The sequence below is a fragment of the Rhinatrema bivittatum genome, chromosome 10 (genome assembly GCF_901001135.1).
Source record: "Rhinatrema bivittatum chromosome 10, aRhiBiv1.1, whole genome shotgun sequence".
Classification (NCBI taxonomy): Eukaryota; Metazoa; Chordata; class Amphibia; order Gymnophiona; family Rhinatrematidae; genus Rhinatrema; species Rhinatrema bivittatum.
This window is the reverse complement of record NC_042624.1, coordinates 78,631,014-78,647,540: the sequence shown is the minus strand read 5'-3', so window position 1 is coordinate 78,647,540 and position 16,527 is coordinate 78,631,014. Positions and strand designations below refer to the sequence as shown.

Here is a 16,527-nt window from a genome sequence, read left to right as displayed (position 1 = left end):
CTTCTATTTTATTTTTTTACACTTAAAGTAATTTAGTTAAGGTACTATGATCCTTGAAATTTGCAAATGGAGGATGTCCCCTGGTCCTGCAACCCTCCCAATGCACACAAAACCTGCCCTTCCCATTACATTGTCAATCAGCCAGCTATTGTTCACTCTGAAATACTGGACAACTGCCAGTGTTGTATGATGGCTGTGAATGACCAAGGGGGTGTGTGTTTAAACTATGTTCATCTTATTAGGAGATCGGCAAGATGGTGTGAGAACCACTGCAAAAAAGAAGCCATCAGCACAAAACCTACCTGAACCAGTGTTTCAACAGCCAATCATTACAATATTACCTCAACGCACGCTGGTGCCCTTGTCTATTTCTCAGCCAGCTGCCTTAATGTCCACCATACTACCTGTAACAAAAGTAAGTTATCCCATTAACTATCGTCAAACTAGTGTGCTGCAAGTATCTAGCTAAGTTAGAAAATTGCTGGGCAAAATGGATATATCAAGCAAAGGGCCCAATTTAGTAAGCATGTTTCCTATAGACACAGAATGCAAGAAAAGCCTTAGTAATCGGGCCCAAAATTAGTGGACACAAAAGCACATGAATGACTTGGACAGCTTATAAATTGCCAATTAAATGGTTACTTGTTAACCAATGATACTGTTGCATGCCAAAACAAATGTACTGTATTAGTACATATGTATTTTGCATGACAGAATTAAGCTTAAAGCATATTTGTTGCATACATTGCAATATATTTAAGTCCAATTTTAATTGAAGTCCAAAACATTCCAGAAATCACAAAGTGGAAGTAGTCTAGATTTCTCAGTCTTAATCCCTCCTCCCACATAGTTGTTTTGGGTTTTTTCCTTCTAAATTTGGGTAGCATGGTCCTGCCTTTTTTTTTTTTTTTAATTTCCAAACCAGAAATTAACTGACAGCCCCCCATACATTCCTATTAAAGTCTGGTGTTTTTTGAAGGTTTGGATTACTGTTTGCTCATTAGAATATCTTTACATGTATAAAAATGAACTTGTCTTGGGGTTAAGCAGATGCAGTGATTCACGTGAATGTTTCCATTCTAGCACAAAACAATCTTTGAGTCTTCTAGGAAAGATTTTGAGCATGCAGAAGGGGTTTTCTGCCTAATGCTGAACCTACGTCAGTTTTTCACTTTTATATTAGCTGAGGAAGCCAGTCGCATTTTGTGCTTCCAGCCTTTTTGGCAGATTTGTTTGCTCTTTGAGCAAAGATTTTTAATTTATTTTTTTTTCCAAAATTTGTTTGGTAAGAGATTTTAATTTAAGATTTTTTTTCTCTTTTATTTACTAGTCTTAGATTTCAGGGTTGAAGTCTGGATGATTGCTGCTGTTGCTCTCAAATTTTAAACTTGTGCTAATTCAGCATTCAGCTTCTTTATCATAGCTGTGGCACCAAGTTTGCAAATTATAACCTTAGCTTTGCCAATACATGTTTTGTGTTCTCTTTGCATCTTTTCTTTGAAAAAAAAACTTTTTTTTTTTTTTTTTTTTTAAATCTTTAGTTCTTAATTTTTCCTCACAATGGCCAAGCTATAAACTAGCAGTTTCAAGAGGTGCTTGTAGAAGTTAGAGGATGGACCTGCTCTTATGTTGAAATAGTAAACCAGTTTGGGCTCTTCAGCTTGGAGAAGAGATAAATGGAAGAGACATGAGAGTTTTATAAAATTGTGTGATGTTAATATGGAATGGTTATTTACTCTTTCAAATAGTAGTAGGATGAGGGGACACTCAATGAAACTAACTAGTAGCAGATTTAAATGTAATTCCTATTAAGCCATTTTAATAGTGAGCTGCTTTGCATGTGACAACTCTATATTTTCCTCTTGTTGTACCTGTTTTTTGTGATACTGGTAACCCTCTTGTATAGTTTTTTATTCATTTAAATTTAATATTCCACTTTATCAATTGTAGCCCAAAGTGGATTATCCAGCTTTATATAAATTCATACAGCATACATTTTTATACATCACATTCTATACATAATTAAAATAGCACGGTATTTAAAGCAAGCCTATTCTGTTTTAGCCAAGCATAGATAGAAAATAGACACAAGAAAATGAATTGTTCAGTTTGACCATGAAGACTTCAAAGGAAAAAAAACCCTGTCATCTGTGTACAGTTTATAGTGTACCCCAAGGCTCACTAAGAGACATCATGGCGGAATCAGATGCTAAACAAGGCTGCCAAAAGTGCTGGGCTTTGGGGTACCCCAGAAAGAGATCCCTGAAGAGACACTAGAACCAAAATTGACTTGTTGAGATGGGCAGAAAGATAGTTGGTGAACCATAATAGAACAGTGCCACAGAGACCCAAATGAGAAAGAAAGAGTGGTCAAATCTTGTCAAATGTAGATGTTCTACTGTCAAACCCTTGACGAATAGTATCAAAACTTGTGAGCACAACAGCAGTTCAGTGTTGGGGTGTTTATGGAAGCCAAACTGGTATTGTTCTAGAATTGAGTGTGAGTCCAAAAGGTCTGTAAATTGCTGGAGCACACTAACGAAACACTTTCGAGAATATTTGCTAGGTGTAAGGTCCATGAAATAGGGCAGTAATTTCATAGCAGTGTTGGGTCAGCTGAGGGTTTTTTCAATTTGGCCAAATAAAGGCTCTCTTCAGGGTATCAGAGAGAATGCCTGACGAGTGAAGCATTTACAGATTTGGTGATTAAAAACTTGCTGTTTTGAGATGTTAATAGTTTCATAAAAGCAGTTGAATACTGGTTCAAAGGGCTGGTGGAAGAATTTAAGTTACTGATAACACCTTTTGAGGCAATTGCATTGGAGAAATGTACTATAAATGTGTCAGAAGATTTAATCCAAAAAGAGGAGCTGGGGTATTGGTGGTGGTAACAAGTGGACTAATGATCTGTTTGACAGAATTAAATATAACTCTCTAGTGTTATTTAATAAAGCAGATGTAGTTTTGAGTAAAGAAGTCTCTTATTTATTTATTTACTTATTTTTAAGCAAAATGGAAGTTTGGTAGTGTGACAGTAGAGCAGTAATTAAGTTAACATTTGTAGGGGACAGACACTACTTTTCTTTCTGATTTTCTCACTGCTCTTTTAAATTTGCAGATCATGAGGGAACCAGGGAGCAGTTTTAGGTTTTTGGGGTTTTTTTCTTTTTTAAAAATTCTCTTAGGTGCAAGCTTGTCTAAGATGTCCTCCAAAGCAGAGTCCCAAATGATTATTTACCCATTGGGAGATTCATCAGGTGGATTGACTAACTGGGATTAACTTTCTGCTTAAATCGGGATTAATGAAACCCCTTTGGAGATGATAGAGGGTAAACTAGGGCATACAGGATTAGATTGGGGGGGGGGGGGGGGGGAGAGAGTGTGAAAGAGATTAAGTGGTCAGACCATGGGATAGCTTTGACATATTTGCAGCAGATATAGAGAACACTGAGAGATTCATAAACATCAAATCTGAGTAAACAGCTCAATGGGAGGGAACAGAAATCTGTTTCAACCCATGATGTAGTTACACGATGTTAGGTTCCATATTAGGAGCTACAATCCAGGAAAAAGATCTAGGCATAATAGTGAATAATACATTGAAATTGTTGGCTCAGTGTGCTGCGGCAGTCAAAACAAACAATGCCAGGAATTATTAGGAAGGGAATGGTGAATAAAATGGAAAATATCTTAATGCTTCTATCGCTCCATGGTGAAACTGCATCTCGAGTACTGTGTACAATTCAGGTCGCCGTATCTCAAAAGATATGGTGACCAAAATGATAAAGGGGATGGAATGGCTCCCCTATGAGGAAAGGCTAAAGAGGTTAGGGCTGTTCAGCTTGGAGAAGACAACTGAGGGTGGATATGATAGAGGTCTAGAACTGGTAAATGTGAAATAGGTAATTTACCCTTTTGGATAATAGGCGTGCCCCCCTAATCCTTCTATTATCTAAGGCCCAGGATCTGACTGTTTTGGGGTGGAATTCTATAAGCCTATCGTTGAAGGATTCCATATTAACCAACTCTCTCTCACCCTCCAACCCACCCTTCTCCCTCCCCGCACTCCCAAACTTTTTTCTCTTTTTTCCCTTTTCCACTCGCAACCTCAACCCACCCTTTTCCCTCACCCCCGCCACTCCTCCCATCTGACATAACATGTATATTCCAGCTGTATATATTCCATATATATATATTTCCATGTATATTTCCGCTGATTATAATCCATGTTTTTTGTATTATTAATTTATTGTTTTATGTTAATTTATAGTTTGTAATTTTGTTAACTTATTGTTCAATTACTTAATTCTGTCCTATCTTCCGACATCCATGTTTTTACTCTCCCTGTTTTAATGTAACTTCTCTTTTCCACTTATACGTTAATTGATTTTTCCCCTTGTTCTAATGTAAACCGGTACGATAAGACCTGGTCTTGAGTGTCGGTATAGTAAAAGAAGTTAAATAAATAAAGTTAAATAAAGTTGCTTCAGGATGAGCTGATTCGTCATCTCTGTGCAATGTATGAATATGTGACTTCTCTAGGGGATTTCCTTTACCAGGTTAATAGAACACTTGTCACAGTCCTACCTAAGAAGGGGATTGACTGAGTGCTCCTATCTTCCCCCTTAAACTTGTGCAGGACCAGGCTAGAAGCCTGGTCCACCTTGTCCCCTGGAGAGAGAGAGCTCTGTAGGTAGGGCCCAGTAGGAGAGGCTCACTTTATCCAAACGGTGCTGATATTCAGCACTATCTGGACAAAGTAAAAGCACAACTCAGTAATGCCTCTAGCACTTCCTCTTTGTAGCTGGCCAAATTATGTGCAGATAATGGCCTGCCAAGACAAAATTTAGCCAGGAATGGTGGGAAGTTTTCCAAAAGTTACTGAGACAAACCCCTTTAAATATTTACCTCTGGTATGTTTTGGTTTTTTTTATATATATATAAAATATTCTGAGAGAAATAACCAGACTATTAAACTTGCTTATTACTTTTCTATATCAGTAATAATTGACTCTTTTAATTTGTTTGTATTTAAAGGGTAACATTTATTTATACTCTTGCCTTGGGTATAATTTTGTAAAATTGTATTTGTACTTGTTTTAGGCTAAAAAAGGCATTAAAAGGAAAGCAGATACCACAACACCTACGACATCAGTTATTTCAACAAGTGGTGAATCTTCACCTACTTTTGCAGGACCAAAGTACACCAAAATATCTTGTAGAAGAGAGAGAAGCCAACAAGTAAAACTCCCACAAAGAGACTTACCGGACTCTCAACAGCAGCAGCAAGTTGACAAAAGGGCTAAATTAACAGAACAATTGAAGCAGTGCAACAACATCCTTAAAGAACTGTTCTCAAGAAAGCATGCAGCATATGCATGGGCCTTTTATAAACCTGTGGATGCTGAGTCACTGGGACTCTGCGATTACCATGACATCATTAAACAGCCTATGGACCTTGGCACAATTAAAGTAAGTGTTCCTTTTGATGGGATCCCTAGTTTTAAGTCTTAGGTGAACACGTAAAACGTCTTGAAAATGTGACAGTTTTCAGAAAAGATAAGTTTCTAGATGTTGGCTGTCCAAATAATTTTGTTATATTGAATCTGCAGGTCATGTTTAAAAGTATTTATAGCCCACCTATATTAACTCTGTCATGCTACATTCAGGTACCTACAGTACCTGAATGTAATCCACTTTTGAAGCACTGAAAAAAAGTGCGAAAAGTGGAATATAAATCCAAATAAAATAAAATAATGCTAGGCAGGTTACAGCTAACATAAAACATTAACAATAAAAAAAAAACCATATCAAAAAGTACAATACATACATAAACAATTCATCTTTTAAAAAAAATATATAAAACTTTAGCCCATATAATATGTATTATCTAGAATCATGAGGCTGTACTCTGTAGCTGGATGAGACATGAAGCAGTTAATTCTCCCAGTATTCTATGCTGCTCAACTGAGTTGTATCAGCTGGTAGCATCTCATAAAATTTCTTCCAGGACTCCACATATTACACAGAGACTTTCTTACTATTCAGCACAACATCCAATCTTTCCATTTGCATTAGACCCATCATTTTACCCATTTCTGCTGAATAAAAAATATAAAAATACACAAAAATTTAGGCCAGCCACTTACGGTACAGACTAGCACTCAGTTGAAGGTTTCCCCAAAAATGCTTTGAGCTTCTTTCTATTTACTCTAACATCTGAAATACCATTCTATAGTGTGGGCCCTATAACAGAGCATGTTTCCTTATCTCCTGGTTGCAAACTACCTTAAACCATGGAACTTCTAATAAACAACTGTTAGAATGTAAAGATCTTCTTGGGACATGTGAAGAACGTAGATCTAATAGCCTGGAGCAATCTTTTGCAGGAAATTGTAAACAATGATAAGCACCTTTAAACTTCAGACGCTGCTCCACTGGCAGCCGGTGCAATTGGTATAACAGTGGGTTAACATGATCTCTGGGGGAAGCACCCAAGACTAATCTAGCCGCTGAGTTCTGCAGTAATTGTAAAGCACGGATGCAGTATTTCAGAAGGCCAACGTAAAAGGAGTCGGTTAACTGTAGCTAAAAGCTTGAACAAGCATTCAAAAATCAGATTGATCAATCAGGAACTTTAAATGCTGGAGAGGTTTTAATTTAAAATTTCCAGAAGAAACAATGGCTTGCATCTGATGGTCGCATTTCAACCCAGAGTCAAAATAAAACCCTAAATTGTGAACCTTTTCTGTAAATGTCAGTACAGTTCCATTAAAGTTGACTTCAACCAACCCAGTTGGTCTTGGGACCCTAGAGATCAAATGGACCTCTGTTTTTGCAGTATTCAGAACCATATAAGTTTTCTACAGTAAATACTTCTGTCAGTTTTTCTATTTATGATCACATTGTGTGCATCCTGTTGCATAATGAATGGAACAGAGTAAGATTCAATTGCATTCAAATCTGAAACGTCCTTCATATTCTTGCTCTTCTTTTGTATCTGTATGTCTTGATGAAACCATTTTTTTCCTCAATTTCAGTTCATTTTTCTTTAGTTTAATAATTTATGATGTGACCAAAAGTCACTGTTAGTCTGGGGTATGTTTTGTTTTTTTTTTTCTTGTGTAGACCTCCAAATTCTATAAATTTGACTTAAACTTCTATGGCCTCATCGTTTTTTAGCAGTTTGGCAAGGCTTTACATTAGGGGCTATGAATCTAATGCTTACAATACATCTGACTTTTATGAAATTTATAATGCAAAATTTAAGAAAATACGGGATGGACAGATTATACCAAGTATAATTTTGATTATTGAAATGCATTTGAAAGAACAGTCTATGCTGCTGGTATAGCATACATAAACTAGTTAAATTGAAAAGATAGCACTAACTGTGTGTTATTTCATGTCAGAGTACACGGAGAAATTAAACAATGACCTGAGCAAGCCAATGAAGTACATGTGGTGAACATGATATTGGAAACGCATTGAAAATTGGCTTATGTTTTTTCTGTGCTTATGGGGTATATCCTATGATCTTTATTTTTAAGTTATATTAGTAAAAAATGGTGACTTAAGTAAAATCCTGGGTTGGTGGTGATTTTATGTTTTAATCCTTAGATTTTTATTTTAAAAAGGAGACCAATATTTTTCAGTTTTGCTTTATATATAATTCTTTCCCTCCTTTTTCTTACTTGCATCCTGTGATTATCCCCCATTAGTGTGGATTTGCTTGTGGGGAACTGTCTGCAGCAGGAATTGTGCAACCTATGGGGGAGGTGGGAACAAGGCAGTACTCTAAGAATCCATAATGCATGTCGTGCTCCTCCTCCTTACATGTTGCAAGGAGACCACAGGTTCGGTTTTGGTTGCCTACATTAGTATATTATATATTGCTTCAAATGAGCTGATAGATGTTACGGTCATATCTACTGTACTACATGCTCTCCCAGTACACTGAACATTAGCTTTAACATGCAAACAAGTCAATGCATTTTGAAGAACATTTTTTTTGTTAAACCTGAAGGCTACATAAATTTATCTTGGCTGTTAATGGTAGTACTTGCAAAGACTATTCCTACTAGTTGAGATGGAAATGTATGCATAATGGCTATAGATTCATTGCTTGCATAAGAAACTGTATTTAACGTATTTAATTAGTAATCAAAATGAGACTAGATGTAAGATGAGCTTGCAGTAGCTCCATAATATATATTGTATGTGCCAATTTATAATCCACATTGAAAGTATTTAATGCAATTGTGGAATAGAAGAAATAATAAATACATAATGTCATGCATACTTGTGCTGTTCTTTTATTAAGAGATTATTCTCAAGCAGGACAATCGACCACATAAGTCATCTGATGGCACTGAGATGGATAGTTCTCAAAGACCAAGTAGGTCTTTCTGAGCATGTGCAGATATTCCCATACAGCTGCTGCCACGCGAGCATTCTCAATCTTTTTTTTTTCTTCCACTTGTGTAAAAGGGCATCTTTTGCTGTCTTTGAGCTACCTGTGTTTTTTTCCCTAAGTACTTTCTTTTTTCTTTCATTTTCTTAATTTTTATTTTATTTTTTTGGTCTTGATGTTCTTTTAAAAAAAAATAATAATAATAATTAATTTATTCTGTCATAATTGAGTTGTGATGAGTCCAAAATTGAACTTTATGGTTACAACCATAAATGCTATGTTTGGGGAAGTATCAACACCATCCCTACTGTGAAGCATGAATGTGGATCTCTGCTATTTGGGGGGGGTGGGGGAGGTGAGCTACAGTGGCACAGGGAATTTAGTTGAAATTGATAGCAGGATGAATTCAGCATCTTATCAGAAAATATTGAAGGAGAGTTTGCATTCAGCAGCCTGGAAGCTGCGCATGGAGTGCACTTGGACTTTCCAACATGACAAGGATTCAAAGCACAAGGCCAAGTACATCCTTCCATGGCTTCAGCAGAAGAAAGTGAAGGTTCTGGAGTGGCCATCAGTCTTCTGATCTCAACATCATTGAGCCACTTTGGGGTGAACTCAAAAATTAATTTCATACTGGACAACCAAAGAATTATTTACAGGCTCTGGGAGACACTTTGCCAAGAGGAATGGGCAGCTTTACCACATAAGAAAATGGCCTCATTCACAACTATCACAAAAGACTGCACGCGGTAATTGATGCAAAAGGGGGCAATACACAATAATAAGAACTAAGGGTATGTAAACTCTTGAACAAGACCATTTTATTTCCTTATTGCAATGGTTTGTTTAATAATTGTGCTATTCTGTAATGCATAAATTAGTTTAATTTGAAACTGATCACTCATGTTTTCTTAAAGTGCTACACATCTTACGAATTTTGCCAGGGGTTTGTAAACCTATGAGCACAACTGTAGCTTTTAGCAGTACTGTTGCACAAGGGTTAAGGAGACAGGAAGAATGCCTTTTGCAAATTTCAACAAATCTATCTTGATACTTGTAAAAATTGGTCCCATTTTATCCCATCCACTCTGAGCTTATTAACACACTCCATTAATATCCAATGTATATTTACTATGTATACTAACTATCTTATCTGCAGCAAAAGCTTACTGGCTCCCAGAACACAAGGCACAACTTGCGGGGGAGGGGGATAGTTAAATGGAAGTCTGGCTCATGTCTTGCCTTGCAGTGCTGCATAGCTCCTGGGAACCATGCCAGAATGAAGAGGCCAACCACTACCCACAGAAGTTAATACAGGACTTTCAGCCCAAACTGTTTTGGACTGTCAGCTGATTGAGTCCAAAACAGATTTTTCTGCTACCAACAAGAGTAATTATGGTCCTGCCTTAGCAACTTACAGGTCAATACAGTAAAGAGCGGCCGCGGTTACCCTGCTTCTAACCCGCTTTCTACTCACAATTTGGCCGTGTTAGTCCAACCCGCGATTCACTAACCCTTTTAACCCATCCTTACCGCCTCTTTAAATCAACGGGGAAACCCCTTCCGCCCGCGGCATGTATATGAGATGTAAACGATCGGATTAGCTATTCCCTCCCATACAGTAATGCACGCCCCGATTATCGCTTTTTAAACCTGCAGTTTTGCCGCACGTTTAACCTGCTAACTTACCGCCTACCCTTACCCCTGCGTTAGAGGCAGGGGTAAGGGTAGGCGGCAAACTTTCCCCCAGCCCTCGCTCACCTGCCCTGGCCGCGTCCATGGGTGCTGGTCTCCAGGGCAGTCCCAGTCCTCTCTACCCTCCTCCCGAAGCAACGAAAAGCGAAAAAGGAGAAAAGCGAAACAACATGTGAAGTGTAACTTACTTTTCTTGCAGCCCTCCTCCAGAGATGCACCGCGGTTCCCCTGCCTCCCGGGGGCTGCCCCCTGCCTCCCGGGGACAGCTGGCGGCGAAAGCGGCCCCGCCGGCGAAGATGGATGCCTGCACGGGCCCTCTGACACTATCGCTCCAGCTGCGGCCACTTCTCCTGCGTGCATTCAGCCTGTGCGTGCAGTTTGGCCGCTCAAGGCTTGATGTCACTACGTTTGGCGTCACGGCGTGTGACGTCGGCATTCGCTAATGCACTGCCTTGAGCGCCCAAATTGCATTCATTCACCTTCGCCGATTTCAGACAGGCAATAGAATGAACACATTACACTGATAGTAAAGGACCTTCTTGATTACTGGTGCTGCAACAAATTAAATCGATAGTTTTAGTTTTGCTTTTAAGAATTTTAAAGCATAACTAACTTAAGTATTTAAAAACCTTGCTGGCCCCTAAACTCTAGTGAGAAAAATCCACCTAAAACTGCTCATTTGCTGGGTCATTCATCAAACTATGTTAAGGCTCTTAACATGTGTTGTATCGCGTGTATCATGAAATATACGTGATATCTTGCATTTCCTCACCCGGATACCCTCCCCTATTAAATTGACCTTCTTTGCCTTCGATTTGCATGCATAAATAATGCAAATACAGGTAAATAAGGTCATTAATAAGCAATTTGATGCTTAATATTTTATAGTGGTTGACCAAGAAGGTGGTCAGCCGCAATTAAAATAACACCTCCTCCTAGTGAAGTGTTAGATGTGCAGAGGGAGGCTGATGACTCTAATGTGGGTCCCAAGGCTTCTACCATACATTTAAAGTGGCTGTTTAAAAAAATAAAATAAAATTTGCGGCCAAATGGGGAGGTTGCGGGTTGAGTGGGGATCAGTACTGACCCCTACTGCAACCTAGGGCCACCAGTCGAGGCAGTTCTGACTCTGCCAAAATAATGTCAATACACGTGGCAGCCCCTCCCAAGTCTAAGTTCCCTGCCCCTCCCCCCGTTTAACCTGGATCCTGCTTTGGGGACGGGTGCATCTTTGCAAAATGGCGCCGACCAGCATGGATGCCAGGATGCACTTGTCCCTGATGCAGGATCCAGGTTAAGGTAAGATGGGCTCTGGGAGTGACGGGGGGAGGGGTGTTTGAGCAGCAGAGGAGCCGGGGGTTGGCAGCCATCATTGCACTAAAGGGCCACTTGCCACCACCTTTTATGTCATGTATTTTACTGTGACACAAAAAGAACATGCAATAAAATCGCAATGTGTTTTGGGGGGAGAGGCCCACTATTGCAGCAACATTCCCTCCCCCCCCCCCCCCCTCCCTGCAATAGTGGAACCCCTCCTGTGAAAACACATCACAGCTTGTTGAATCTGTGTTGGTTAGTACCTGTCATCAAGCATTTTTTCTCCATGGGGCCTGTATGTTAAAATGCCTTGCCTGCCATAATGAGTGAGATGATTTATCAAAATTTAGAAAGCAGCTTAAGACACTCCTCCTCCTCCTTTTTCAGGAAGCTTTTTAGCATATTATTTAATATTTTTTTACTGGTTTTTTTTTATTTTGTTTATTTTATATGATGAATTGTTTGTTTTAATTACTTTGTTTTAGTCTGTTTTATATTGTTGGATTGTTTATTTGTATTTCACTTAACACTTATGTTATAGGTGGATAACAAATACTTATCTGGCTAACTTTAGCCGTCTAACTTGTCCACGTGCTGACTTACTGTATATTGGCCTTGAAAATCAGCTAAAGGATTATGCTAACAGAAAATCTTAGTGTGTTTTTTAAAATGTACGATTCTACACCTGGTGTCAGATAAAGGTGCTTTCAGTTGTCCTGTTCTCTTACTTCAGTATCTTTTTAAAACTATCCGATTCTGGTCTAAAGACTACCTCAGTCAGTTTACCTCAGCACTAAAGCAATGTATCATATCTATTCAAAAGTATTTCTCATCTCTCACAGTCTAAACCATCTTAAATCTCCAGTTAGAGATCCCGCTGCTTCTTGGGATCTGAATATAGTCTTTATTTAACTCAAATCGCCATTTGAGCCTCTAGTGACCACAGAATTAAAATTCCTTTCTTGGAAAGTTTGTGTTTTTGTTTTTTATTGCAGTAGCTTCTACCTGCTGAGTAAGTGAATTATGAGCCTTAGTAACTTACTCTCCTCATATTCCGATTTTCGACATTAAAAGTAGTTTTCAAAACTATTCCTAAGTTTCTGCGAAAACTGGTATCACAATTTCATGGAAATCCATTGTCTTACTAACATTTTTTTTTTTCCCAAGCCATATGCCAGTAAGGGCGAGCAAGCTTTTCATGCCTTGGACTGCAGAAGAACTTAGTTTTATTTGAAAAAAACAAAATCTTATGGAAGATCTTCAGCTTTTCATCTCCTTCAAACTAATCAAATGGGAATGTTCAATTATAAATTAAACTCTGTCCACTTCAATTTCAGATTGCATTTCTTATTACTAAACTCAATTAGGATAGTAACTTCAAAATAATAGAAAAGGCCATCAACTCTGAGCTACACTAGCTTGCTTAGCTTATCTTCACTCTGTGTCTATAGAAGGTATCTGCCAAGCTGCCACATGCTCTTCCAAGCTCGCTGTCAGTTCATTGCTGTCTAGGGACCACCTCACATCAAAAGCAATTTCAGGCAAGCAGTGTTCAAAAGTCTGGTTAATGCCTTCATCTTTGACTGCTAATAAAGCATGGCTTGCATGTTACCTGCTTGATAGGAAAAGCATGCAACTCTCAGCTTGGGAGTTCCCACTTGTGGCTGATTGCTTTCTCTATCGACAAGCAGAGCAACATTGCTTACCTGAACAGGTTTTCTTCATAGACAGTCACACAATTCCACCCACTTACTTGTAGGGTTGAAAGTCAGTGTAGTAGAAGACTTGCATGGTGGTGGTTATGTAGGAACCTCTGTGCGTGCCTAGAAAGATCTTCTGTCTTTTTGAGCTCTGAGCTATCCTTCTCAGTGCTGTCAAGTCACCCACTTGTGTGACTGATTTGTCCTGCTATCTTTGGAGAGCACCTGGTACAAGTAAAGAATGCTGCCTAACAGCAGATTCAAGAATATCCCCTTTTTACACAATCCACAAGAAGACTTATATTGTCTGTCAAAGGAATCTACCTTATAAAAAGCCTCTGCTGGAGGGCCAGGCTGGTTCGTAAAAGGAGGATAATGTTTGGGTGCATATTCTTTTAATGAATGAGACTTGCAGGTTTTGTTTGAAACTAAACAATTGTTTTACACTTTTTATGAATCAGTTGGTTTTCTGCTTTTCCCTTTAGGAAAAAATGGATAATAGAAAATACAAAGATGCACACGAATTTGCTGCAGACGTTCGATTAATGTTCATGAATTGTTACAAGTACAACCCTCCAGAGCATGAGGTAGTAACAATGGCAAGAAAACTTCAGGTGGGTTAATGTGTATTGGTTAAGTTTATTAACTTAAATTAGGGATACAACTTTACAATCAGAGAAATGTAAATGTGACCCACTCATCCCAATATATTCCATGTTGTGAAAATGGAATTTGAGCCAAATATACATAAAGTCAAAATTCTGAAGGAGCAGAACCCAATAACTCTTGCAATAAATTGTTGGGTAAGAGATGGAAATAAGCAAAATCAGAATTTAATGCTGATATTTTTTGTAAAGTAATATAAAAAAATATATATATACATACACATGTATATATGTGTGTGTGTGTATTCTAAGTAAACCGACTTCAGTTTGATTTGCCTCCTAATACCACTGGAACTACATTTTTCCAAAAGCTGCTGAGAGGTCAAGATAACCAGCTAGTTTTAACTGGTTATCTTTAGCTGAATTTTTAGCTAAACTTGCTAGCTTTAACAGACTAGCAGATTAATGACTGGTCTGTTGTCATGTATTTATTGTGGCTTCCATTATTGGCAATGGAAATTAGTCACTAAACACGTCACAGGTTAATAAATCAATCCCTCCACTGAAAATCAGTATCAACTGGCTACATCGTCTATTTTATTTTTAATTTAAAAACACATTTCCAATTAAGCCCAAAGCGTTTTATGATGAAAATATCATACAAAGACAAAAGATAATAAAAATGACTGACTATACCTAAATAAGCACCTAGCATGTCTAAACTACAGAGATAAGTTCATCCAAAAACATTGCCACTAAGCCAGTGATTTCTTCCTCTTCCCCCTATCTACTGTAATTTAGAAAAAATAAAATACTGAGGCCCATCTCACCTTCCTCCATACTTTCTAAAGGATAAAGTACTGATTAGGCATCATCCCTCCTATTAAAATAAGTGCCAGCTGGTTAAAGTGTTAGAAAAATCAAAGGGGTAGGATTTTCAATCAGTCTTCTAAGTCTTCCACCTTATGATTGACCTACTTCGGCCTTCCATGCTAATATTCTGATTTCTTCTGTGTCCACAGGTTAAATTTTGTCTGCCTACATTAATATATTGTATATTACTCCAAATGAGCTATTCTGCAGAACATATTTTTCTGTGTTGCTAGACAGAGAAAAACTGTTTTGACTTTAGATTGATTCACTTAACTTCGAAAACATTTATTTCAGAATAATGAATAAACACAAAACGTACTATAAGATGAAATGAAATTGAGAATAACTGCAGATTGTTGAATTGCCACAGTTGGGATGAGTTTTTCTGGAATATTAGAGTTGAATTCAGGATAAAAAGACAATGTGGTGTTCTGGGGTTGTCTTTTTTTTTGGGGGGGGGGGATGTTGCAGGCTTCTATCGAACATGGAAAATTCCCTGACCCTGAAATACTTGCCCCAGGATGGCTTGGGGGTTTCTGGAGATCAACTGGGAAAAGGGTTACTCTCGGAGGCCTACTCTGATGTGGTTTGGACCAATCGCAATGCAGCTCTAATGACCTATTAGATCAAAGGTTATATGACCCTGCAGTGCAACTGAGCTAATCAATACACTGCCACCTGGTGACCTGTGGTTGTAAAAAAGAAACATACGAGAGAAACTCATCTTACAAATCATACGTGGTTAGATGTTACTGTCATACCTAATGTACCTCATGCTCTAGTAGCACACTGAACATTGCATTGACCTTAACATGCCAACAAATCCATCTGTTTAAACTATAAAAATACAATATCCCTCCAGTACAGATAAGCTTGTGTGAAAAATATAACTGGTGGGAGAGGTGGGAAAGGTCCCAAGGTAGAAAGCCTTGACATTCTTTTTGTCCTCGTCTCTTATAAATGTTGCATCATGTGAGCTGTTTGATTTAGTTTCATGTTGCTTTTATATTTTGTAGTATCATTTCTGCTGTGTAATGGTTTTCAGTGGAACAGATAATATAGAATGTCCCAGCCTATCAAAATATGAAATCTACAGATTGAGGGTTTTCAAATTTTGGCATGTGCTTTGTTTTTGCTATCTGAAAGGGAGGGGCGTGCATTTCTTGCATGAATCCCGCTTTACTGCAAGAGTATCCTGTTGTGAGAGTGGAACAAATGAATGTATAACTGATAATCTCATGGTGGGGGTTTTTTTGTTTGTTTTTATGTATTTAAACCATTTGTTGGCAATATTTTTGCTGCAATTCACTTGTAACATTTTGTTATGAACATAAACCAGTTCATAATTCACGTGCTTCCCCAACAGAAACAATATTTCCCTTGGCATATATCCTTTTAAATAAGGACTAACAATGCTGTAATGGAATAAAATATCTGATTATTAGACTTAATTTCCATGAAAGTGCGAATGATATAAAGCATCTGAAGAAACATTTTGTAAAATGTTTTGATAGGATTGGAGAGAAACGCATATAATCTGGTCCGTATCTAAGACTATGGGGCTTATGCGATATAACTCAAATTAAAAACAAAAAACATTCCCATGCACTCAAGTAAAATCTTTGCATGCAAGTTAAAATGGAACTTAACATGAAATGCAAACATTTTCACTGAGAACATAGTTAAAAGTTGCCCCAGCTACCATAGCCTTTAAACTAAACTGTATATTAACACACAAGCTTTTAGCATCCATGTTTAGCTGTGGCCCAAAAAAGCCTGTACTAACTAGCCTTTTCACTTTGGACTAGTTAGCATGGGTATTTCCTTCAAACCATCCCCCCACAGCCATTGCACACCAATGCACTCCCCCCTTCCGGAAACATGCCTCAATGTTCGAGTTGCTGAATCTTCATGGGCAATCTGC

General features: G+C 38.1%; 1 protein-coding gene across 8 annotated transcripts in view; it reads left to right on the top strand.

Annotated features, from left to right (window-relative positions):
* Positions 1–16,527, top strand: part of BRDT (bromodomain testis associated) — a 108,159-nt gene that overhangs the window by 31,834 nt on the left and 59,798 nt on the right. For all 8 annotated transcript variants that reach the window (XM_029617679.1, XM_029617676.1, XM_029617680.1 and 5 more), the window contains 3 exons: positions 243–415; positions 5,104–5,472; positions 13,611–13,739. In XM_029617679.1, the coding sequence (XP_029473539.1) occupies positions 243–415; positions 5,104–5,472; positions 13,611–13,739 (671 nt within the window). The remainder of the gene's footprint in view (positions 1–242; positions 416–5,103; positions 5,473–13,610; positions 13,740–16,527) is intronic.